Source organism: Monodelphis domestica, chromosome 1, assembly GCF_027887165.1.
Source record: "Monodelphis domestica isolate mMonDom1 chromosome 1, mMonDom1.pri, whole genome shotgun sequence".
Taxonomy (NCBI): domain Eukaryota; kingdom Metazoa; phylum Chordata; class Mammalia; order Didelphimorphia; family Didelphidae; genus Monodelphis; species Monodelphis domestica.
The window spans coordinates 282736088-282763458 of NC_077227.1; the positions used below are offsets into that span (position 1 = coordinate 282736088).

The following is a 27371-nucleotide window of genomic DNA, read 5'->3' on the forward strand; positions in this document are numbered from 1 at the left end:
GGTAGGATGGCCATTTTTATTATGTTAGCTCGTCTTACCCATGAACTTGTTTTTCCAATTGTTTAGATCTAGTTTTAATTGTGTGGAAACTGTTTTATAGTTATGTTCATAGAGTTCCTGTGTTTGTCTTGACAGATAGATTCCTAAGTATTTTATATTGTCTAGGGTTATTTTAAATGGAATTTCCCTTTCTAATTCTTGCTGCTGAGATGTGTTGGAGATATATAGAAATACTGATGACTCACATGGATTTATTTTGTATCCTGCAACTTTGCTAAAGTTATTGATTATTTCCATTAGCTTTTTAGTTCATTCTCTAGGATTCTTTAAGTAGGCCATCATATCATTCACAAAGAGGGATAGCTTGGTCTCCTCGTTGCCAATTTTAATACCTTCAATTTCTTTTTCTTCTCTAATTGCTACTGCTAGTGTTTCTAGTACAATGTCAAATAATACTGGTGATAATGGGCATTGTTTCATTGCTGATCTTATTGGGAATGCATCTAGTTTATCCCCATTGCAGATAATGTGGGCTGATGGTTTTAGACTGTTCCTATATTTTCCAGTGTTTTCAATAGGAATGAGTGTTGTACTTTGTCAAAGGCTTTTTCTGCATCTATTCAGATAATCATGTGATTTTTGTTGCTTTGTTTATTGATATGGTCAGTTATGTGGATTCTTTTCCTAATATTGAAGCATCCTTGCATTACTGGTATAAATCCAAACTGATCATAGTGAATAACCCTCGTGATGACTTACTGGAGTCTTTTTGCTAGAATCCTATGTAAGATTTTTGCATCTATGTTCATTAAGGAGATTGGTCTGTAGTTTTCTTTCTCCATTTTTGAACTGCCTGGCTTTGGAATCAGTACCATATTTGTGTCATAAAAGGAATTTGCTAGAACTCCCTCTTTGCTTATTATGTCAAATACTTTGCAGAGTATTGGGATTAGTTGTTCTTTGAATGTTTGATAGAATTCACTTATGAATCCATCGGGCCCTGGGCATTTTTTCTTAGGGAATTCTTTGATGGCTTTTTCAATTTCTTTTTCTGACATGAGATTATTTAAGTTTTCTATTTCTTCTTCTGCTAATCTAGGCAATTGATATTTTTGTAAATATTTATCCATATCACCTAGATTGCCATATTTGTTGCCATATAATTGGGCAAAATAGTTTTTAATGATTGCCTTAATTTCCTCTTCATTGGAGGTGAGGTCTCCATTTTCATCTATGATACTATTAATTTGGTTTTCTTCTTTCCTTCTTTTTATTATATTGACCAGTACTTTGCCTATTTTGTTTGTTTTTTTCAAAATACCTGATTCTGGTCTTATTTATTAGTTCAAAAGTTCTTTCACTATCAATTCTATTAATTTCTCCCTTAATTTTTAGGATCTATAATTTAGTTTTCTTCTGGGAATTTTTTATTTGTTCAATTTCAAGGTTTTTGATTTGTATGTCCAATTTATTGACCTCTCCCCTCCCTACTTTGTTAATATATGAACTTAGAGATATACATTTTCCCCTGAATAATGCTTTGGCTGCATCTTCTAGATTTTGAAAGGATGTTTCATCATTGTCATTTTCTTCAATGAAATTATTGTTGTTCTCTAATTAACTGATTTTGAAGAATCATATTATTTTATTTCCAATTAATTTTTGAATTGGCTCTCCATGTACCCTTAATGATCATTATTTTTATTGTGTTATGATCTGAAAAGGCTGCATTTATTATTTCTGCTTTTCTGCATTTGTTGGCCATGTTTTTATGACCCAGTACATGGTCAATCTTTGTGAATGTACCATGTGCTGCTGAAAAGAATGTATATTCCTTTTTGTCCCTATTTATTTTTCTCCATTTGTCTATTAACTCTAATTTTTCTAAGATTTCATTCACATCTTTTACCTCTTTCTTATTTATTTTTTTATTTGATTTATCTAAATTTGATAGTGGTAGGTTCAGGTATCCCACTAGTATACTTTTACTATCTATTTCCTCCTTCAATTCCACTAGTTTCTCCTTTACAAATTTGGATGCTATACCATTTGGTGCATACATGATGATTACTGATATTTCCTCATTGTCTATAATCCCTTTTATCAGGATGTATTTACCTTCCCTATCCCTTTTAATCAGATGTTTTTCTTTGGCTTTGTCAGATGCCATGATTACAACTCCTGCCTTCTTTCTGTCAGTTGAGGCCCAATAGGTTTTGCTCCAACCTTTGATTCTACCCTTGTGAGTATATACCCATCTCAGATGTGTTTCTTGTAGACAACATATGATAGGATTTTGGATTCTAATCCACTCTCCTATTTGTTTTTGTTTTATGGGTGAGTTCATCCCATTCACATTCAAAGTTATGATTGTCACTTGTGTATTCCCCAGCATTTTGATATCCTCTCCTAGTTCTGACCTTCGTACTTTTGTTATATCCTTTTAAACCAGTGGTTTACTTTTAATCAATCCCCTTAATCTCCTCCCTTAATATGCTTCCCTTTCTGGCCCCTCCCTTTTTGTTCCCTTCTTTTTTTTAGGGTCTATTAAGTTCTCTCCCCCCCTCTCTTTCCCTCCATTTTTATACTCCCTCCCTCCCCCCTTAGTTTTCCCTTCTCACTTTCCCTGTAGGATAAGATAAAATTCAAGACCTCAATGGGTCTAGATGCTCTTCCCTCTCAAAATTGATTTCACTGAGAGTAAGGTTTAAATATTAACTATTAGCACTCTCTTCCTCTCTCCTTCTTAAAAGAGTATTCTTCCCCTCCCCTTCCCATGCATATCTTTGTGTGATAAAGATTATTTTATTTATTTTATTTCTTCAAGTATCTCTTGGTGCCATCTTTGATTCCCCCTCCATTTTTCTTTTTTTTGTATATCCTCTTATAACACTTATTACCCTAATCTCTTCTTGTGAATGATTCTTCTAATTACTATAATAGTGAAAATAATTTTTGAGTTACAAATAACATTTTCCTTATATATTAATAAATATAATTTTATCTAATTGTAGCCCTTAAAAAAGAAAGTTTGAATTAAAAAAAAGAAAAAAAACATTTTTCTCCTTTTCCCTTTCTTTCATATTTACCTTTTCGTGTTTCTCTTGATATTTGTGTTTGGATATCAAACTTTCCACTTAGTTCTGGTCTTTTCTTTACAAAAACTTGGAAATCTTCTATTTTGTTGAATGCCCATACTTTCCCCTGGAAGTATATAGTCAGTTTTGATGGTTAGGTGATTCTTGGTTGAAGACCCAATTCTCTTGCCTTTCTGAATATCATGTTCCAGGCCTTGAGGTCTTTTAGTGTTGAAGCTGCCAGGTCTTGTGTAATCCTGATTGGTGCTCCTTTGTATCTGGATTGTTTCTTTTTGTCTTCTTGTAGGATTTTCTCCTTAGCTTGAAAGCTCTGGAATTTGGCAATTACATTTCTGGGAATTGTTTTTTGGGGGTTTAGTTTAAAGGGTGTTCTATGAACTCTTTCAATGTCTATTTTGCCCCCTTGTTCCAGAATTTCAGGGCAGTTTTCTTGGGTGATCTTTTGTAGTATGATGTCAAGGTTTCTGTTTATTTCTGGCTTTTCAGTTAGACCAATGATTCTCAAATTGTCCCTCCTTCCTCTGTTTTCCTGCTCTGTCATCTTGTCAGTGAGATATTTTATGTTTTCTTCTATTTTATCAGTCTTTTGACTTTGCTTTATTAATTCTTGCTGCTTTGAAAGATCATTGTCTTTCAGTTGCCTAATTCTGGTCTTTAAGAACTAGTTTTCCTTTTCAATTTGGTCTATCTTGCTTTTAGTGGCTCACAGCTATTTCTCCAATTGGGAATTCTTGTCCTTTAAACTGTTATTTTCTCTTTGAATTATTTCCCACAATTTTTCTTGCCAGAAGACTTCCATCTTTTTGATAAGCTCCAATTTAAATTCTTCAAGAGCTTGTGGACAATTTCCATTTTTTGGGAGGTTTTGGTGCATTTATTTGAATTTCCTCCTGTATTTCTTCTGTGGCCTGGGTTTTTCTTCCATAAAAATTTTCCAGGGTCAATGCCTTCTTTTTGTCTTTCTTTGAGGGAGGTTGTTGTTCCTGGCACAATTTGGCATCACTGTGAAGGTTTTTCCTTCCCTTTTTAGTCAGAAATGTGAGTGAGATGGGCAGGCTCTCTATGTATGGAGTTAAAGAGCAAGAATTTTTACTGAGGCAAGCTCTGGAATCTCAGCTGCTTCTGCTGTTTGCTGCCCTTCTCTGTGCTATCTTCCTGCGAGCACCCACAGTCTGCACTCTTCAGTCTGCTGGGGTTTCAGATGTAGCTGCTCTCAGGGTAGGTCTTTGTGGTCTTAGTCAGCTCCCAGGGACCTAGGGACCCTTACTCACTCTAGAGGTGTCCCTCGCTCACTCACTGATTTTGGCACATGCTGGCTCTGACTCTGGCTCCGTAGGTAGAGTGGGGGAAGGTAGATCAGCTCATGTTTTGGTGGGAGCTTTTTCACCCTCTTATAGTGTGGAAATGGCCAAATCCCACGTACCTTCAATGCTGCGGCCTACTGTAGAGTCCCTTTGTTCTCATGAATTTGTTTTATTTTAGTTTTTTTTGGTCTTTTGAGGTAGTCTATATTGGTGAGTACTGATAAGAGGGCAAGTCTGGGGTCTAGACTGCCACCAGGTTTACCCCAAAGTCCTGAATTTCTTTTAAAAAAGCAGAGATAGCCTTCATGATCTGGAAAGACAATAGTAGAAATGTTATTGTTCAGTTATTTCAGAACTATCCTACTCTTGGTGACCCCATTTGGAGTTTGCTTGGTAAAGATACTAGAATGACTTGCAATTTTCTTCTCCTGCTTGTTTTATACATGAGGAAATTGAAGCAAACTGAGTTAAGTGACTAGTCCAGAATCATATAATTAGTTAGTGTCTGAGGCTGGATTTGAAACTCAGGTTTTCCTGATCCCAGGCCTGGAGCTCTATTTACTCTACCACCTCACTGCACCTAATAATAAAAATAGGCATGATTAAAATTGGTAAGCATTATATTGTGATTGGACACATCATATATAATGGCATAATATCAATACTTAATATACATATAAAATGGCATAGCATTCAAACATTTAAAGGAAAAATTAGTCACATTATAGGGAGAAAGAGAAAATAAAACCATAATAATCTAAGACAATGAAATATTCCATGGTTAAAGCAGCTTACATTTTATCTATATATACATACATAACATATAAAGATATATCAAATAATCACAATTAGTTTTTGGAACAGACTCTAGCATCTGGAGAAGAATAAAAAATTATTGTAGAAGATAGCACATAATCTAGGTTTTGAAAGCAACTAGATGGTACTGTAGATAGCACATTGGGCTTGAAATCAGGAAGATTTCTTCAGAGTTCAAATCCAGCCTCATACATTTACTAGCTGTGTGACCTTGGGCAAGTCACTTCACCCTCTTTGCCTCAGTTTTCTCATCTTTAAAATGAACTAGAGAAGGAAATAGCAAAACATTCCAGCATCTTTGACAAGAAAACCCCAAAATGGGGTCACAAAGAGTCAGACACAACTGATACAACTCAACAAATAAAGGGATTCTGAAGAGTGGAGATGAGGAGGAACTGGCTCAAGGCGTGGGCCACTATACAGCCACTGAAATGACACATCATAGTAGATAGTAGTAAGATGGCCAGTTTGATTGGCGAGAGTGTATGAAGGATAGTCATGTATCAGTTATCAATAAACATTTATTAAGTGCCTGCTATGTACTAAATGTTAGGGCTGCAAAGAGAGACAAACCAAAAAATATAAAAGAGACTAAATTCTGTCCTATAGGCAATAGGGAGCTTCTGGAGTTTATAGAGTAGGAGAGTGACATGACCACTTAGAAACACCACTTTGGCAATTTTGGGGAGGAAAGATTGGAGAGAGGGGTATGGAGACCATTTCCTAGTCTCTTACATATAGTCTAAGCAAGAAGTGAAGAGGGACCTGAACTAAAGTAGTAGTTATATAAGAAAAAAGAGATATGTTTGTGGCAATGAAATCTGGCAACTCTTTAGACTTGAGGAATAAGGGAGAATGTAGTGGCTAAAAAGTACTGTGGCTAATAATAACAGCTGCTATTTATATAGCTCTTTAAAGTTTACAAAATACATTATGATTATCATCTCCTTTGATTCTTCTAAAAACCCTGAAATATGGGTGCTATTATTATTTCCATTTTACAGATGAGGGAACTGAAACAGGTAGAATTTAAGTCACTTGCCCAGATGCTGGGCTTGGAGTCAAGAAATCTTGAATTTAACTCTTGCCTTAATACACTTAATAGCTGTGTGACTCTATGCAAGTCACTTAATTTCTCTCAACTTTCAGTTTCCTCATCTGTAAAATGAGGGATTTGGACTCAGTGTCCTATATGGTCCCTTAGAGCTCTAAATCTAAGGTTTCTTGAGTTAATATTGATCCTAAAGTTATGAACTTGGCTGTTTGGAAGGATGGTGATGCCCTTTACAGAAATAATAAAATCAGAATAGGAATAGATAACTCTCTTGAGTTCTCTTTTAGGCATTCTGAGTTCAAGGTACACATGGGACAAGGGCAGCTAGGTGGCACAGTGGATACACTGATCAGTTTGAAGTCAGAAAGAGTCTTCTTTCCTCATTCAAATCTGGCCTCAGATATTTACTAGCTATGTGACCCTGGGTAAGTCATTTCACCCTGTTTGCTTCAGTTTCCTCATCTGTAAAATGAGCTGGAAAAGGAAATGGAAAATTATGCCAGTGTTTTTGTTAAAACCCCAAATGGGGTCTCAAAGAGTAGGACAAAACTTAAACAACTGAATAACAAAAATAGGACATCCAATTTCAAATGTCTACCAAACAATAGATAATGGAGGATTGGAATTCAGGAGAAAGAATAGGGTTGGATATAATATGAATCTGGGAGCCATCTGAATTAAACCCATGGGAATAAACGAGATCACCATATGAGAGGTTGTATGGGAGGATTCAAGTCAGAATCTTGGGGCATATCCCCATCTAAGAAATGTGAAATAGTTGGTAATTTAGCAAAGGAAATTGAGTAGGAATGATAAGACATCTAGGAGGAAAACCAGTAGGAGAGCACAGTATCATTAAAACCCAGAAAGGAAAGCATATCCAGGAGGAGGTGGTGGTCATCAGTGCCAAGTGAAGGAAGGAGTTCAAGATGGCTAAGGACAGAAAACAGACCACTAGATTAAGAACCTTTTAGGGGGCAGATAAGTGACTCAGTGGATTGAGAGTGAAGTCCTGAGTTCAAATATGGCTTCAAACACATCCTAGCTGTGTGACACTGGGCAAGTTACTTAACCCCCATTGCCTAGCCCTTACAACTCTTCTGCCTTAAAACCAATATATAGTATTGATTGTAAGATATAATGTGGAGAGAGAGAGAGAGAGAGAGAGAGAGAGAGAGAGAGAGAGAGAGAGAGAGAGAGAGAGAGAGAGAGAGAGAGAGAGAGAGAATTAGTAACTTTGGAATTTTTGAGGGTGAGAGGTGCTAGAAAAGCCCCAAAGTAAACCATTTCAAGAAGGGGTGGGGATGTGATACAGAGCCTTTATCAATGTAGCAGTCAACAGACAGGAACCACCTTGGAGGAGTGGGAAATCTGGAGCCAACTGAGCTGATGCCAGCTGGATTCGTAAGAGAGCTGTGGCTTGGGCAGCTTTCCCCAAAATCAATCAGACTTTGTATGTCTCAGGAACTGACCAACTGGGGTGATTTGTTCCTCCTTAGCTCATGTCTAGAATATGCCTCCTAGACAGAGCCTGGAAATGATGCAGAGGCAAAGTTATCCTGTGTGGTTAAATGCTCCCTTTTTACAAACAATCCTCCTTTCCCTCATTGCTTACCGTGTTACTGCCAGTGGTTCAGATCTATGCATTCACTCTGGCTATGTTGTATAATATGACTGTGTTTGTGCATGTGCCCCTGTGTCTGTGTGTGCGTTTGTATACATCTGAATGATTTGAATAGTACCCAAGTTTGTATATCCAGCATGAATGAGTGTAAAAATATTTATTAAGGATTAACTGTAGTGCTAAGCACTGAAGAAAAAGAGAAAAACAGACTATTTTACTCCCATGGAACTCACATTACAAATGGGTCACATCATAGAAGTTGGGAGGGGAGGGAAGTCAAGCACACTTACCATTTTCACATGAGTGATAATGCCAGACAGTACACTTTCTGAGTCCTAATTACCACCCCCTGACCATTCCCTGCTAACCACTGAGGTCTCTTACAGAACTCTCCTTCCGAGTGTGGATGTGTGGTGGCAGCTTAGAGATTGTCCCCTGCAGCCGAGTGGGCCATGTCTTTAGGAAACGACACCCATACGACTTCCCGGAGGGCAATGCCCTCACATATATAAAGTAGGTACCCCAAAAAGGGGCATAGAGGGTCTGAGGGATGGGGCATGAGGAGGGAAACTGGCAGTGTTTCCTCTAATTCCTCTCTTCCCATTTTGCTTGGAAGTCTTGGTAGATGTGAGTGATTATCTGATCAACTTCCCAAAATAAGTCCTTGCTTATAATAACCTGCTCTTAAAGTGGGAATTGGGTTCAGATCTACCATTCCATTCCAACCATTTGGGCAGAGAGGGATGGGGCAAGGAGGACAGTAGAGGTTACCCGTGTGTCTGTCATTGACTACTCTTCTCTAGGGATGAGAAATTAGGTATGAAATTCAATTGGCACAATTCAGATACACTTTGTCTGGACCATCCAGAACTTCTAGCATCACTTATTTAGCTGATTCTGGCATGGTCTCTGGGCAACGTGAGCCATGTGACCATACATCAATAGAGACCATATTGATGACATGAAAGGGCCAAAAAAAAAAACAATCTAAAGACCTTCTGACCTCAAACCTTCCCTTGGTTGTCCTGACTCTCACTATACACCAGTATGTAGAGGCTGCTTCAATCCAACATGACAACAGATCTCTAGTTCTTGAGAGAAATCGGTTGTCATTCAGTTTTCAGCCCTAGAGCTGCAAGGAATAAAGCAGTCCACTCTTCACAGCATGAGGTATCACCTACATTGTTATCTGCCTGCATATACCCAACAGTGCCCTCTTCTCCCTCCTTTAATAACAGTGACATTCCTCTACCTTCTCCACATGCAGTCCCTGCATAACCATCAAATTGGCCCTGTGGGACATTTGGTCCTGATTTCTTTTCTTTTCCCAGACCATTTCCCACAAAGTGCTTCTGAAGCAACTAGGCACATAGAAATATAACTCCTTTAACTAAAACAGAGTTCTTAATTTTTATTGGAATTAAGGACTCCTCTGGTGGTCTGGTGAAGTTGATGGGCCCCTTCTCAGAATGTTTTAAAAAACATGAAATAAAATACATATATGACTACAAAGAAAACCAATCATATTGAATAAAGATTGATTTCTTTCCCCCATCTTAGTTCTAAGATTCTGTGAAATCTGTTGAGGGTCCTGTTGAGGGACAAGGGAAAGTCTGTTGACCCCAACTTAAGAATCCCTAAAGTCTGATACTCTATTCAGGGGTTCAGTCCCTCTATATCGCACCCTGCTTTATTCTGACCCGAGGAAGGCCCTCATTCAGCCATGGTCACAAAAGACATGAGCATAAGAATTTAGTCAGATCAGCATAAACCCACTCTCATTCTGGAAAAAAACAACTCTGCTTATGCCATAATAACTGTTGGTCGGTGGTGTCAGTAATATCTATGAAAAACAGTACACAACTTTATAAAGAAAATATTCGTTTATCCAAAATACCACATAAAGGAAACCAATGGCTATGCACCATCCACTTAGGTGTCTGGTAGTGTTTTAACAAAAGTGTAAAATGATTGAAAAAAAAAGTTTATGGGCTTCATTTCCCCTGCTACTTCTAGTCTATGACTTGTCAACTCCCAAGATTTGAAAGGGCAACAGGCAATGAATGTATTCATTCATTCAAGAATTCCCATTCCTGAAAGTCTCATAATATTGACCTTTGCATATACCTAGGTTGCATCTCTTTCCTTCACTTCCTCTCTGATCTTTACAGAAATACTAAGCGCACTGCAGAAGTTTGGATGGATGAATACAAACAATATTACTATGAAGCCCGGCCTTCTGCCATTGGAAAATCCTTCGGCAGGTAAGCCCTGGTGGTATGCCCAGTCAGTGTCTGCAAGGGTCCTCTGTGGAAGAGATTGGGGGAGGTTATTAATCTTACTGTAATAACCAACAGGGCAGGTACAGTGGATAGACTAGGAGTCAGGAAAACTAATCTTCTTCAGTTCAAATTGGGCCATAGACACTTACTGACAAGGTGACTTAGGCAAGTTACTCAACCCTGTTTGCCTCATTTCCCTTATGAGCTGGAGAAGGAAATGGCAAACCACTCCAGGTATCTTTGCCAAGAAAACCCCCAAAAATGAGATCACAAAGAGTTGGACCCAACTGAAAATAAACAAATATCAGCAAAAACAACTAACTAATCTAACTCAACCTCTCCAATTATTCTCAATAATAATAATTCAAGAAAAAGTTTACCATTTTGAGGAACCAAAATACAGCTCTTCTCATCTACAAAGGGAAGATTTTTTACTTAACAAATAGGGATCTGGGAGAAGGAAGAAGAGAACAAACATTTATTAAGTATCTACTATGTGCCAGGCCCTGTTCTAAGTGTTTTACAATTATCTCATTTGCTCCTCACAATAACCCTGAAATGTATTATATTATTTTCCCATTTTACACATGGAGGAAATTGAGACAGAGATTAAAAGACTTGTCCAATACTATATGTCTTTATTATGCAATAAATATTTTAAATAAAAAAAGGAAAAGCAGATTTTCAGAAAGTAAAAAAAAAAAGATACTTGAATGCTGATTGTACAGTAGAAAAAGGGATGGTTAGAGCAATGTTGGGGTTAATTTGTGTGCCCAAGATAACACAACTATTAAGCATCTGAGACTGGATTTGAACTCTGATCTTCCTACTACTGGCCTGGTTGTCTAGCCATTCTTCTACCTAGTAGTATTTGAACTTTGAAGACTAGGAAAGATTCCAAAGTTGTAAAATAGCAAGGAGGTCAGAAGTGATATAAGAGCACTCTCAAGGTACTTGCCTGAATAACTTTTTTTTTAATCAGTTGTGAGACGTGGGAGATTGGCACAGGGCTGTGATCCTGGTTTGCCTTCATCAAAGAAGGTGCTGTGTACTCTGTGAGCAAAGCAGAATTGTAATAGCTCAAAAGAAATGTGAGATGTGCAAATTTAGAGGCATCTCCATCACTGAGGTTCATTGGGACTATTTGTGACCACCATGTGGTAGAACCTTCTGAGCTCACATTGATCTGATCAGTCACAGTCAGACACATTGATCCCAACATAGTGATGTGATTTTGGTCCTCTTTGGTTACAGAGGACAACCACCAACTATGCAAGTACTACGCCCTGAGGCAGATGTCAGTGTCACTAGCTGGAGCCATCCCTCTGGCTCAATGGAGGTAAAGATGGTGCCCTCAAAGTCCAGGATCTCAGGCAGTTCACAAATGGCTCCCCATTGGCTATCTTCAAGCAGCCAGGTGGTGCTTGTGACCTCTGAGGAGTGGCCCCCTAGGAGGGTGGCAGACAATCATCTCCCCAATAGGATCTGACCGTGGAGTGGTACTGAAACAGATAATGCAAAGGGTGAGGGAGATCCCCTGGTGGCTGAGCTCCCCTAGCAGCTGCTGGTCCTTCCTCAAGGGGAAATGCATCAAGGTGCCCTTCCTCAGCAAGGTCTTGTCCAGCTTCACCATCTTCTGTACCATCTAATCTAGGACCTCCTGAAAGGATCTGGGAGCCTGGACTTCCCCCACAGGAAAGATTTACTGCATCTGTTTTCTGGGCTTCAGTCTCATTTCCCTATGGTGGAACTTGATTGGACCCATTTGCCTTGAGAAATGGGAGGTGGCTTAGCCTGTGTCTCCCCCAGTCCCACCCTACATATGGATTTGGTTTGGTTCAGTTGCTTCATGAATGGACTGATTTTTCACGTAATTGGGAAATATTTAACAATATAAATAAAAATAATTAATAAAAAAGATAATTGGTGCTAGACTCTCCAAGGAGCATACAAACAAATAACTTATATTTCAAGCTCTGGGTACAATAAAAATTCAGAAGCATCATCCCACATATTGCAAAAAATGAGCCTCCTTTCTCTCAACTTTTCTCTCCCAGTAGGCCTGTGTTGAAACTTCTCTACATACACAGAGAAATAAATCATAATAAAATGGAAACCAAAGCTAATTTTTTTTTACTCCATGTTAAAGAAAAAAAGGCAAATAACCTAATTTGGGTAATTTATTCAAGAAGAAACTTTCAGAGAGGATGACTCAGGAGATAGAGAGACAGGCCTAAAGATGGGAGGTCTCAAAAACTTCCTAGCTGTGTGATCCTGGGCAAGTCACTTAACCCCCATTGCCTAACCCATATCACTCTTCTGCCTTGGATGCAATGCACAATATTGATTCTAAGGTGTCAGTTAAGAGAAGAAAAGAAAGGAAAAGGAAAGAAAAGAAAAAAGACAAAAAAGAAAAGAAGAGACAAGAGAAGAAAGGAAAAGAAAAGAAAGAAAAAAGAAACTTTTAGAAACCACGGTTCTGATTTGAAGTCTGACTAGCTGTGGGACAAACTCTTTAGGCTCATGTTGCCATCTTTCAAATAAAAGAGTTGGAAGCTCTAAAATCCTTTCCAGCTCTAAATCTTATGATTTTATTGTTGTTATTGTTCAGATGTTTAAGTCATGTCTTACTCTTTGTGACTACCTTGGCAAAAATACTGGGCTAGTTTTGCCTTTTCTTTCTCCAGCTTATTTTTGTGGTTGCTTAGTTGTTTTAGTTGTCTTTGACTCTTCTTGACCTTGTTTGGGGTTTTCTTGGCAAAGCTCATTTTACAGACAAGGAAATGGAGGCAACCACGGGTCTACCTATCATTGGTAAATGACTGAAGCTAAATTTTACAGGGCAAGAGTGAGTTGGTCTAGAGCTTAGGTTGATTTGTGCTGGTGGTTTTTACCTGACTATAGATAAGATCTGCCAGGCATCTCTTGGCAATTGGGGTCTCCATTAATACTCAGAGTAACATTGTTTTTTCCTCCTGTGCTTCCCAAATCAGTCTTGTTCTTTGGTTTCTAATAAGTGCTTGTTGAATTAAAATGAATTCTCCTTTCAGTATAGCTGACCGAGAGGAACAGAGGAAGAAAATGAACTGCAAGTCCTTCCAGTGGTACCTGGAGAATGTCTATCCAGAACTCAAGTGAGTAGATCTCTTAAGCTTATGTAGAATTTGACTATAAAGTATTAATGATGTCATTGTAAAAAGATGCCAGTTGGGGCAATTTTCTCTGAGCTACCCAGAATAGTGTCTAGACTGATCATTTTATGGGAACCTAGAAAAGGGTAATTGGGGGAGAGGAGATGCTTGATGCTTGGAGACATCCTTCTTTATCCCTCCTTGTCTTGGGTCACAAGTATCATTCTGGCTGGCCTCTTTACTCATAAAAATGGGGTGAAGGCAACAGGGGCATTAAGACATAAAAGTAAGGGATAACAGGGAAAAATAGTAAATCAAAGTTGTGAGACTGATTAATTTAATTAATAAACCAGGCTTCCACATCTAAATGAGCATTATCTCCTTCAGAGCAGACAATCAAAGAGCTGATTACCTTTAATCAATAGGGTTGATCAGGGACAAAATATTTCAAGAATCCTTTTCTTGAAAATTATCTTTGGTGCCTTCCATTCATTCCTTTTCTTTTCTCCTTTCGCCTCCTCTTCCTGCCCCTCCCATTTATCCTAGTTTCTTTCTTTCTTTTTGGTGTTGTTCAGTCATTTCTGACCCTTTGTGAGTCCTTGTGGGATTTTCTTGGCAAAGTAGTTTGCCATTTTCTTTTCCAGCTCATCTTACAGATGAGGAAACTGAGGTAAACAAGGTTAAGTGACTTGCTCAGGGCATACAACTAGTAAGTGTCTGAGGCTGAAGTTGGTAAGAGAAATCTTTCTGCTCCAGGCCTGGCACTCTATCCACTGTGCCATATTTTTTCTTTCTACAAAGATTTATTAAGCACCAGCATTAACTACGTATTGAGAGTACAAAGACAAATATAGTATATTTCTTGCCTTTAATGATTTCACATTTCACACACACACACACACACACACACACAAGTGTGCACGCTATATTCTAATCACACTAGCCTACTTAGGCCCATAATATTCTGTTTCTCAACTTTTTGGTGCTTGTACATATGCCTGGGTTCAACTAGATGGCTCAGTGAATAGAAAGCTGAACCTGTAGCTAGAAGGTGTAACAGTTAAAAGAGTGGTTGGCATAAACTGTGACCGCGAAAATATGGTTTCAAAACAGTGTCTTGAGTTAAATCAAATATAAAGTGGTCGCCAGGGGAAAATTCCCAAATATGAAATATACCCAAGTCAGCTGAGTTTTTATGGAGATTTTAATTAATACAAATAAGGAATTAATGAAAGAGAGAGAGGAAGAGGAAACAATGAGAAAGGGGCTAGGCCAGCCCAGGCCAGCCTAGGCCCAAGCCCTGAGAGAGAGATCAGTCAGTCTTTAATCCACTCACCACAAGATTTGTCCCAAGCAAGATTATAGTGTTCAGAGAGACCCACCAGTTCAGCTCCTGAGCTCCACTTCAGCTTCCAAGGCTGAATTCTTTTCATCTCAGCTTTGGCAAGCTGAGTCTCTTCAGAGAGAGTTCCCTTCTCTCAGCTTCTGACCTCCTTTTAAAGAGAATTTTCTCCTATGTCACCTCCCCTAAATTCTCACATCTACCAATCACAATAGACATTTCCAAAGGACAGACCATTCTTAATTCACACCTGAGTAGACTAAACTTTTGAGTAATTCACACTTGAGTAGACTAAAGCCTCACACCTCTTTTGTTAAGGCTTGTCCCTTACAAGTTTGCAAGTTGCCTGATCTTCATAGGTACTTAGCACCTTCCTAAAAATAGACTTAGCTTAAGGCTTTTGCTTCACTATAAGTATGAATTAAGTATTTTTTCATTGTTCAGTAAAGAGTTTACAATTTTATCTTCCCCTAAAGTATGCTTAAGTATGGGTGGATTAGAGTTCTCACATTCCTGACTATGTCCCTTCATTGTTTAAAATGGGGAATGGTCTTAACCAAGTGTTCTGAAGTAGGGTCTGAGAATTTTTAAGATTCACAAAGGTCCTGGGTTCAAATTGATTCTGACAGGAGGTAAGAGTTTAAAAAATGAAATAAAACAAAAAAAAAGAGGTCTTTCAGAATCTTCCCAGTTGTTAGTAATATCCAGCCTCCAAAATGGATTCATTTTTATTTTGCATGTATTTGTTCATGTGTGTGAATGTTTTTTGCATGTCTTTGTATCTCCCATACCAACCACAGTGCCAGGCACACATTTTGCATTTTAATTCTTGTTAAATGGAATCAAATTGAAGGAGCTTACATTCTATTGACAGGATACTCCTGACAGTCCATTGATATCTTTTATTCTTTAACAACAATATTTTCACAATATCCCTCTCCTATCCTCCTCCACCTTTAAACTCTTCCTTGAAAGAAAGGAAGAAAAAATCTTTTTTCTTGCCCAACTCTTAAACTGTTTCTAAAGGCATCAAAAGAAAAATCTCATAAATGTTTTAAGCAACAGCTGTCTTGTTGACATGAGCATATGTTCCCTCCAAGGGACTGTTCTGAAGGGAACAATTTTTTTGGATAGATAGCTTATGGTGTGTTTGTTTAAAAGTGACTTGTTTTTATAATAATAATAGCAATAATAATAGCTAGGATTTATAGAGAGTTTTAGTATTTGGAAAGTACATTACAAATGTCATCTCATTTAATCTTCATAATAAATCTGTAGGCTGGATGTTATTTTTACCATTTTTCAGAAGAGGGGACTGAGGCAGATGTGGTTAAGTGATTTTTCCCAGGGTTACACAGCTAGTGAGAATATCTGAGGCAAGATCTGAACTGAGGCCTTATTGACTTCAACTCTAGCTAGCTGCCCTCAAGCTGTGTTCTATTTGGAAAGAAGGCTCCTATGGAGGAAGGTGTTGGAAGTGAGATGGGAGAGGCTGTGTAATGGTAGAGATGTGTAATGGAAGAGAATGGTGTATTCACCAAGCTGGAAAGGCCACTTGATTTGAAGTTAGGGGACATGACTTAAATCTTAGTTTTGCTATTTACTATCTGTGTGACTTGGACAAGTTCTTTCCCTTCTGTTTCCTTATTCTTGAGGCTGTAGTAATCAAAATATTTAGAGAAAGAGTAAGCAGAGCTAGTGTATTTTGAGGGAAATGACAAATATAATTCTGCCATTCACAGATAGATTGTACATGAGCGTGGAATGAGGAGACAAGTTGGACTAGGAAGGATCATCATGATGGTTTGGGGTCCTGAGGGTCTTTTTGTTTACATTTATGTGTTCTCCTGATAATCTTCTCCCCTAGGAATAATGGTAGGGAGCACGTTTCCTCCTCACTGTTGGGTTATTATATAAAGTTGTGTCTGGGGTCAGCAGTAGCTATAGTCACCATTCCTCCTAAGGGTTTGCCTCTGTCTAAGATTTCTGACAGAAAGAGGTCACACAGTTCCCTTCACATAAAGGAACACAAAAGGGAGTTATACAGGAAGAGGGTCCTTAAGCGCATCTAGTAGTTGTAGTAGTAGTAATAACAATAACAAGAAAAATAAATTTAATCATTGTTTTAAAATAATATTTAATTTATAATTTAATAATTATTAACAAATAATTATTTTAGTTATATTTGTATAGTACTTTATGGTTTATAGAACAATTTCCTCATAACACTCCTGTGAACTTTGTAGTGTAGAATTATTACCCCTATTTTACAGAAGAAGAAGTGGAGGCAACTGAGCAATTAAGTGATACCCATAGTGATACTTATGTAGATAGCTAGTAAGATGGAATTTGAGGGTAGGTCCCCTGACTCAACAGTCAGTGTTCATCCCACTAACTAAAGGAGAAATTCCAAGGGCAGCACTCATGTTGAATGTCCTTTTCTTCCAGGATCCCAGAGAAGGAGATGATTCCTGGAATCATTAAGCAAGGAACAATCTGCTTGGAGTCTCAGGGTCAGGATACAGCAGGCAACAACCTGGTTGTCATGGGGAGCTGCAAAGGGACTTCCAACAATCCTTCCATGACCCAGGTAAACCACTTGGCAAACTGGTGCCACCCTTCTGGGCTCTGACCTAAGACAGACTCATCAGACAAAGTGGAAGGAAAGTATGAGAAAAGATCTGGAAGACCTTCCAATAACAGAGTTGCTTTGGAAAGGTGGAATTCTTTTCACCCCCAAGTCTTTGCCCAGTTTGCTTTCTCTCTCCATCTCACATCCATTTCCCTACTAAGACCATCACCACACTTTACACTTGGATTTTCTTCCCATATGGCCCCCTTTCTGCTTTGTTCCCATTTCCTTCCCAGCTGCTATCTTCTGGGAGTCGGTTAATTTCCTATCAATAAGCCTGTGTATGCTAAAAAAGGTCTGTATAAGTGACACCAAATAAATGCACACACTTCATAACATGTATATGGTAGGCCCCATAAAATCTCAGAGCTGATAGAAGGAATGACTGAGAATTGAACTCAAGCATCATGCTATCCTGCCCAACTTCCTACTCTCCTATATCCCACCTGCCTCCTTAAATAGCCACCCTCAATATCTTGTACAACTTTTTATTCATTCACTTTTTTTTGCATTTATTGCTTAAAATTTTGAGTTCCAAATTTTCCATTTCCCTCCTACCTCTCTCTCATCCACTGAGAAGGCAAGCAATATCATATGAGTTATACATGTAAATTCATGCAAGACATATTACCATATGAGCTGTGTTGCAAGAAAATAAAGAGTGAAAAAAGTATGCTTCAATCCACAATCCAGAGATCATCAGTTATCTCACTGAGGGTAGATAGCATTTTTCAATTTGGGTCTTTTGAAATTGTCTTGGATCATTGTATTTATCAGAGTAACTAAGTCTTTCAAAATTGATTATCATTATAATATTGTTGGTACTATGTATAATAGTCTTCTAGTTCTGCCATTTACTCTTTCTAATATAGCAAGTAATGGGCTTTAAAATCTCCAAAGCATCTATTGCAGATATTCACATCTCTCCATCTCTCTTTCTCTGGCCCTCTCTCATATGATGTTATATATAATGTATTAAATATATACACATATATTCAAAACTATTTGCGAGATAGACAGAGAGATGGATAGATAGATAGATAGATAGATAGATAGATAGATAGATAGATAGATAGATAGATAAAGACAGTAAGTTGTTTTAGGGTTAACCAGATTAGTGAGGATTCAAGGACAGGCCCTCAGACAGGCCAGTGACCTCTGACTTAACAGAATTACCTGCTGTTGTAGAATTTGGTTCTTTTGAAAGCTGTGGCAACTTGTTTCTTTCACACATTTTGCTTCAGTCATTTCTGGACATAATCCATTCTGTACTTGAGGAATACCCTTATTAGGGCAGGCAGTAGAATTAACTAATCAGAGGTGGTAGACTCAAGAAATCAAGGAAGGAGAGCAAAATATTTGGATGGGATTCTCCCACTGGTCAAATTGAATATTTGAAATGTTATTAGCACAGAAGCAAGAAAATGGATATGTGTTGAGTGTATCACCAACCCATTTTGTTTACCTAAACAACAGAAATGGTAAGCATCCCCCAAATCTTAAACCTGATGCTAACAACAGATTCTTTCTATTTTTTTTTCCATCTCATAGGAGTGGGTATTCAGTGATCCTCTTATCCGGCAACAGGACAAGTGTCTCGCTATCACATCTTTCTCTACAGGATCTCAAGTCACACTGGAGGCCTGCAACCAGAAAGATGGCAGACAGGTATGTGGCAGCATTTAAATCTTAGCCTTTCTTCTACACCTATGGTTGACTATCATCCTTCTCCCTGACCACAAAGTTGTTACTATCATTAACCAAATTAAGAACAATGAATAAAGCTTCCTAGTGGGTAGAGTGCAATGTGAGCATTCCATTCATAGAAAGCTTGCAGGCTTATTCAGTAGACCTATGTAAAGATTAGGTATTTAGAACACTAAATGTTTGAGCTGGAAGGGATGTTATGCATCATCACATCCAATTCCCTTATTTTTCAGATAAGAAAACTGAGATTCAGAGAAAGGAAGGGATTTATTATTACATTTGTATTGACCTACTTACTTAAAAATGCTCTTATACACATTAGTGTTCGTATTGTCACCCAAATCTCTTCTGAGACTCAGTTAATGCCCTGATTAGTGGATAGGGCTTTCCCTGTCTTCCTTTCAGGCTAAGTACCATTTTGCAATGGAAAGAGAATTGGTCTGGGAGTCAGAAGACTAATTTCTTCATTTCTTTTTTTTTTTAACTCTTAACTTCTGTCTTGAAATCAATTGATTGCAGGACAGAAGAGTGCTTGACATTTATTTTTACTTCCTTTTTGAGCCATTGAGTAAACAGTGCCTTCTAGCCTAGATCCAAGTTTTTCCTTGGGTTCTTGATGACCTCTCCTTCCATCTAAGTCATATGCCAGATGTTCTTCAGCTGTGTTTCCTTCATTATTAAACTGGAGAAAACTGAAACACCAATAAGTGAACAAAGTAGTTTGAGATGTCTCTGATGAATCTACAATGGGACCAAGAAGGAAACTCAGCTCTCCTTCATGCTACTCATAGCTCAGACTATCATCTTAATAACCAAGGTGACAGTCATTCTCATAGGAGTACTAAAAGACATAAATTGACCTGATATTCATAGACATGCAGTACAAGGTGCAAGACTGGAGGGGGGGTGATGTCTGTTATTTGGGGAAGTGAAAGATTCAAACTGACTGAAATTTCATGCACTCTATAGAAGATGAAACTAAACTCGAGGGCTATTCATGGAACAGCAAGTAGACTTTTTCGCTCTTAATAGTAGAGATTTTGGGGGGAGAGGAAGAAGTAGAAGTCTAAAGAATATGACTTTATCGATAAAGGAAACTCCAATATGGAAACTCTCTGCTAATGTAGATCTCCAGCTAGTCTTTTTTTTTTAACCCTTACCTTCTGTATTAGTATCAATTCTAAGACAGAAGAGCAACAAAGGCTAGGCTAGACAATCAGTTAAGTGACTTGCCCAGGGTCCCACAGTTAAGAAATGTCTGAGGTCAGATTTTAATCTAGGCCTCCTGACTCCAGAAGGAGTCCTATCCTTTCCAGCTAGTCTTATAGAATTGTCCGAACGCCCAGAAAAGTTAGATAACTTGGCTGTGATTACAGAGTGGGTGTGTTTCAAAGGTAGAACTCCAACATGGGAAGTCTTTTTGGCTTTATACTGGTCCTCTACCCCCATACAGTCTCTCCTAGCCAATTTGGTCTGTTTAAGTGGAGGCTGAAAGGACAGGTCAATGAATGTGTCACTCACTAAAGAGGAATACTATACAGATCATTTCAAGAGCCTTAGTATATTTTTAAAGCCTTTATAACTTAAAACAGCACTCAGAATTTTGGGACACTCAGGATATGAATCACAAAGTGACTCAAATAGGAGAGCAGTGGTAGCTATATAGAAGATGTGGCATGTAAATGCCCAATTGTGATTATTTAAAAAAAAAAAGAAAAGAAAAACTTGCTTTTCTCTCTTTCTTCTCCTTACTAGAAATGGAAGATGAAAGGTACTTTTATCCAGCACTTTGTCAGTGGCCTTTGTTTGGAGAACCAATCCCCACAGGTAGTGACCGGACTGTGCCAGGCAGATTCACCTGCCCAACAGTGGGAGCTAATGCAAGCCACATGATGGTAGCCCCAGGGACCTCATCATTCCTTTTTGCATGAGACTTTGGGGCTGGAATGGGGTTAGGGTGGGGGAGTATCAAGCTGGGTGTTTTCATCTTGTCATGTTTCTGTTGGGATCATCAGCAAACATTGCCACCATGTTAAGTGTTTTTTCCAAAGCTCATGTTGGGGAAAGGAGGGAGGCAGTGGTTTGTCCATGGACTCCCTGACCCTAACAGTTCTACCTGTACTTCTAGCCTTACTCCTGGTAGAGGAAATGGTAAGGACTATGAACTGTGACTGCCAAACTCAAAGACTGGGCAGAGTTGGGGATGGCACTTTGCCCTTTTCTTATTTCTTATCCCTATAGACATCCTTACTCTAGTGCCCCCAGGACCCTAGTTTACCTACAATGAGTAACAATGCTTTTTATGTGGATTCATGGGAGATGTTGTTGTGTGAAGGACTAACTCCTCTGTGGTGCAGCTGGTTCCTGGCTGGTGTCCTGGGCTACAGAAGGGTTGTAGGGTAACTGGGAGGAAGGGACAGAAGAGAATCATAAAATGGGGAAGAAACAGGTGAAAAGTGGGATGATGTCCAGAGGAGATGGGTCAAGAGGATGAGAGGAAAACCCAGGGTTGTCAGTGCAGAGTCTCTACAGGAGAAATCCCAGGATCACAGTGGAATATTTAAAATGTGGAAAGAGGCTACCCTAGAAGAGAGAAAGATGAATGATTTGTGGATGGGGCTAAGACAGACAAAAACTAAAATGCCAGCTAATGCCATTTCTTCTGGAAGTAGTTTCTCCCTAATCAACACCATCCTGAATCCTTTGAATTGAAATCTACTAAGAGAACTGTTGTGTTCCAGTTCCTGTCAGATTAGAAAAGGCCATTTAGGCTTGGAAAGGTCTGTTCATTAAACTGTTCCTGGTCCTTTAGGACCTGGGCAGTTTCTACTTAACCCCATTTCCCATGAGGGAGTTCTCTAGGACAGTAGTCTCCAAACTTTCTTGATCTTGCATCCCTATAAGTTTTAAAAAACATCTTTTTATAAAATAGTACGTATGCTAGGGGGAGTAGCATTTATGTAGCTACTACTATGGGTACCCAAATGAGGGTTAAATTATAACTACTGTTAAGGGGATGACATGGTGTACTGTGATGAGTGAAGAGTAGGTATGTTGTGTTGGAGACAAGTCCCATGACTGGCTATCATGAAGAAAATGGGATTTGACCCATGTTTCCATTGGTTGGCCCACAGTTCCTTAAAATCAAGTACCACCATTCCCTAGCTTCCTCAGGATCATGCCATACCCCCAAGGGGGTCTATACCCCATTTTGGAGACAACTGCTCTAGGAGCCACTCTTGAAAGGAGCTGAACCTTGAAAGAGTTTTAAGTGACTACTAACATATGCATCCCAGCTGTCCTCATTATCCACTTTCCCCCCATCCTCCATCTATGACTTGTGCCTTCTGAAAGGTCATTTGTCTATAGAAGGAGGATGTCATCCTGGGGTAGAAGGAATGGGGCTGCTCTCTCATTTCAGAAACCCCAAAGCTACTTCAAGCCCTGCTGTTATTGAAGGATAGATGTTGAAGAGTTAACCTTTGGAGCTCTGGTTGAGAAAGATAGCTCCCACTTTGTTCCCTCCCCTACATTGTTCCTTCTCTTCCCTTCCCCACCTCTCCACAATGACATCCTCATATTGAGCCAGGAAGGTATAACCTTAGGGATTCTCTTTGGTTGCCAAAGGCCATGTGTCTCCCCTTATAACAAACCCCCACGGGGCTGCCTTTCTCCTGGGTTTAGGCATCACCCAGGTACAATAAGGGCCCAGCAAGAAATGTAGCTTTATCCAACTCTAGACCTTTCTAGATGGAAAACACAAGCTCTTTTTGAAGGGCTCTCATATTGCATTCTTCTTGATGTCTATAGCACACTGAGTTGTTATCACATGTACTCTTTGACCTAGACCATTCATTTGAATGGTATCTAAAGTTCTGTGATAGCAATTTTCCATGTTGTATGGGGGAGCATCTCAAAAGAGTTTTCCTTTTCAGGATATTCCCCATCCAAGGGGAATGTTGTCAGTGTCCTAACATACTTAAGTTATAGGAATAAGTTGCCAGCAACTTCACCTGGGGAGTTGGCCCCATTTTTCTCAGCCCACTGTATGCCATTTGGCGTGGAACAGTGTTTACCCATGGACCTCCAAAGTTAAGTGTGGTGTTATTTCATCCATCCATCTCTCCTAGTGAATTAACACCACCCAACCCAGTCTATTTCAATCCAAGTTCATTCTAAATATGCATTATGTCCCTATTATCTGCAAAGCATTGCTCTCAATACAACAAACTGCCTTCATATGATTTGGACCATGGGTTCAGTATAAATATTAATATAATTCTGAAGCATCTCAGGACAGGTTGTAGTAATAAATGACCTTTCTGTAGAGGCTGAATAGATGTGATAAAAAAAATATTGCTATATGATGAATTATTTTAAAGGGTCTCAGATTTGTTCCTAGTGGTCATACACCACACTATGTCAGAGGACTCAAAGCTGTTTTGTTTTTGCTCTTCTTGACCAAAGCATGTGCCACCTAACTGTCCTTGAGGAACATGTCTCTATGAACACCTGGAATAAAACCCTTTTCAAATACATGTGTGCACCACCTTCCTTCGCTCCCAGATCCCATGTAGCCTCTACAACAATGTATGTTCCACCCTACCCATGAAGGTCTGATCTCCTGGTTGGTAGTCAGCTCCTTCCTACACTGATCTTTCTCAGTGATATCCCCAGTGCCTCTGGATGGGGTTCCCATAGTGTTTTTTTTTAAACCCTTACCTTCCACCTTGGAGTCAATACTGTGTATTGGCTCCAAGGCAGAAGAGTGGTAAGGGTTAGGCAATGGGGGTCAAGTGACTTGCCCAGGGTCACACAGCTGGGAAGTGTCTGAGGTCAGATTTGAACCTAGGACCTCCCATCTCTAGACCTGACTCTCAATCCAGTGAGCTACCCAGCTGCCCCCTCCCATAGTGTTTTGCAAATGATATTCTTGATGGCTGCACAATTCCTGGAGCCCAGTGGAAGAGAGGAGGTTTGAGAATAATGATGATGACCATGATAATAAATGATACCTTGCAACAACAATAAATAGTGTCTTGTTTGATTCTCACAATAGGTAACATGAGATTGATAAGGCAAGTATTGTCATTCCCATAATCAAAGAGGTTGGGGAAAAAAGGTTAAGTGAATTGTTCCAGTTCACCAAGGTATGGTTGTGATAAGGTAAAAACTAATATTTGACTCTCCTCTGGGCTTGAAAGACAGTGACCCTGACCCATATAAGGTCGGGATCAGGAACCATCTTCCAACTCTAAGCTCTATACTCATTCGATGTATACTGCACACTGAAGCTCCAAGGTTCCCATATGATCCCCTTAGATCTAAAAGCACTAAAGAAAGAAGTGATCTTTGGTGATCTGGAGAGATGGGATATTGTATGGAGAGGGGAGAGTATGAGGTGTATGACAGGTTGAATTCTGATTTCTTTAAAGGAATAGGATCATTGTATCTGTTTTTGTGGGTTTTTTTGTTTTTCCCCTGAGCATAGGCATGGGGAAAGTTAAGATATAGATGGAACACCACAAATTTGACATCAATCAGAAGGCTTTCTAATTGGCCAACTACAAGCATGCAATTTGAAGAGCAGACCAATAAATTCTAGGGATCCAAGGCAGCTGAATCTCAGATTCAATGCAGCCATGTTGTAGGAATTATGTGCCACAGTCTTTTGCAGTTGAAAGATGGCAGAAATACCCTAACTAAAGGAAAATCAGGATGATCCAGATGAGAGGCCTGGTAATTGCAGGTAAGGGTTGGAATAGAAAGTTTAAATGCCTCTCAGATTTCTTTTATTTACATCACTTATGAAATTACCTTAGTATGTTATTTCTCTTATAAATTGAAGTGCACTATTGTAGTTGGAAGCACATGAGGAAAGGATATTTATGAAAACAGAGAAGCAAGTGGTATGATCAGAGCATCCAGAAAGAATGGTGACAGTCGATGGGGAGATGAGGGAGAACTAATAATTGAGTTTGGGTGCAGCAACTTGGGGAGTTCAGCTGGTCAAATTAAAGATCTTGATCCAAAAACCCCAGCCAGGTGTGTGACTAGAACTCAGATCCACCCATTGGGATTCAGTGATCAGGGAAGTTTTGGTAAGAAATGAAAGTGGAAAGGGCTGAACACCAAAGACAAGATCTCCTAGACAGGCTGGTGCCTAAGAAGCTAACTAAGAGTCAATGAAGCCAGAAGCCAGAGGCTTGTGTTGGATTTTTCACTTGGAACAGTTCCTCTTATGATTCATTTTGGGTGAAGGAAAAAAGAAAGGGGATGGAGAAATGAAACTCACAGCATCTTTATTATCAGTTTTCCTTGGATGGAACTAAATACCCCTGGTACCCTAAAGATTGTTTTTCTTTTGACCCCCACAGTTACCTGTGACTTGCCAATCAAGAAATTCTAAAGGTCCAGTTTTGGTTTAGGATGAAAATTTGGCTGGATGTTCAACTCACTTGGTGTTTTCCACTTTAAACCTGCTCTAGATTAGATTACCTATTACTCTAAAGACTGGTAGATTCTTTAGCATCCTGAACTAAGCTAAAACCTAACTAAAACCAGAGAGGAAACAATTCTCCATGATCTTAGAGACAAAAGAGAAAGATGAAGTCTTACACTACATTTATAGTGTCAAGATCAAGAGAAATAACACAACTCTGATGTATTCTACACTGGTCAAACTGCATCTGATATGCTATAGTTAGTTGTTGGAGACATTTTAAAAGGGAGACTAAAAAACTAGTCTTTTCAGAGGAGAGATGCTAGAATGGGAATTAGGGTTTGGAAACCATGTCAAATAAGAAACATATGAAAGAACTAAGGGAAGGACAGCTAGGCAGAACATTGGATAGAGCACTGGACTTGAAATCAGGAAGACATCTTCATGAATTCAAATCTGACCTAGATATTTACTAGCTGTGTGACCCTGGGTAAGTCACTTAACTCCATTTGCCTGAGATTCCTCATCTGTAAAATGAGCTGAAGAAGGAAATGGCAAACCACTCTGGTATCTGCCAAGAAAATCACAAATGGGGTCACAAAGAGTCAGGCACAACTGAAATAACTCAGCAACAAGAAGGATCTTTTAGTCTGGAGAAAAGAAGACTTGGAATAAAAATTCTGGAAAACACATTAGATTTCTACAAAACCCTAAGTTGAGAGCTATAGCATTATTGTAGAAGTTATAGAAAGTCAGATTTTGACTCACAATAATGAATCACTTTTCAATAGAGTGTTCCTCAAATGTAATAAACTGTCTTGATGGAAAATGAGCTTCCATTGGTCACTGAAAGTGTATATGCCCAGGATGGCTATTTATATCAGAAATGTCATATGAGGAATTCATATGAGGAAATCCTATGATTCTTGAGTTCTCTTCCAATAATCTCCAGAATGTATAAGACATGGATTGCCTTCCCTCCAAAAGAGTGTAGATCAGGAAGAAAGTATTTCCCCTTCTATATCATAACCCAGGGAATGGCTCCAGAAAGGCCAGAAGAGTCATGAGTGTAGTAACTTGAATAGGATTCTAGAAAATTCACAGGTTCCCCCAAACATTCCTCTGTTGTTGCTCAGTCATTTCAGTGTTTCCAGCTCTCATGACTCCATTTGGGTTTTTCTTGGAGTGGTTTGTCATTTCCTTTTCCAGTTCATCTTGCAAATAAGGAAACTGAGGCAAACAGGAATAAATGACTTGTCCAGAGTCAAACAACTATTAAGTGTCTGAGGCTGGATTTGAATGTATCTTCTTGATTCTTATCCAGTGCTTGATCCACTCTCCTACCTAACTGCCCTCCAAACATTCCCTAAACATTTTCATTTTATTCATTAATTTTATTTTTCATCTAAGGCAAAAAAGGGCTCAACACCCACCCTGCTTTTCCCTCAGCAGCTGCCAAGGACATTGACTATGAAATGACACTGATATTATCCTTCTAAAACCATAACATTCTGGTACATAGTTAAACTGCTTTAGATCTAGTTCTTCAGAATCCTAGGAAGGCAACCCAGTCCTTTCCCAAGTATTATCATCTCAGCCACTACCTCAGATTATCCAGATTATCATATGACATAGTAAATGCATGCTGAATTTAGAATCAGGAAGGCATGGGTTTAAATCTTTTTTTTAACCCTTACTTTCCATCTTGGAGTTAATACTGTGTATTGGCTCCAAGGCAGAAGAGTGGTAAGGGCTAGGCAATGGGGGTCAAGTGACTTGCCCAGGGTCACACAGCTGGGAAGTGTCTGAGGTCAGATTTGATCTCAGGACCTCCCATCTCTAGGTCTGACTCTCAATCCACTGAGCCACCCAGCTGCCCCCATGGGTTTAAATCTTGCCTGAGATACATACTTGCTGGACAACACTGGGGAAATTTCTT

At 39.0% G+C, this 27371-nt stretch overlaps 1 protein-coding gene across 2 annotated transcripts in view; it reads left to right on the forward strand.

Moving 5' to 3' along the window:
- The window catches only part of GALNT16 (polypeptide N-acetylgalactosaminyltransferase 16), a 131939-nt gene extending 107917 nt beyond the window's left edge, over nt 1-24022 (forward strand). The window contains exons 10-15 of one of the 2 annotated variants that reach the window (XM_001378625.5): nt 8283-8409; nt 10068-10160; nt 13229-13312; nt 17100-17241; nt 18835-18951; nt 20746-24022. In XM_001378625.5, coding sequence (XP_001378662.2) covers nt 8283-8409; nt 10068-10160; nt 13229-13312; nt 17100-17241; nt 18835-18951; nt 20746-20883 — 701 coding nt within the window. In that variant the 3' untranslated portion in view covers nt 20884-24022. The remainder of the gene's footprint in view (nt 1-8282; nt 8410-10067; nt 10161-13228; nt 13313-17099; nt 17242-18834; nt 18952-20745) is intronic. The other variant, XM_056810949.1, reaches the window with a different exon arrangement.
- Nucleotides 24023-27371: the final 3349 nt, after the last annotated feature.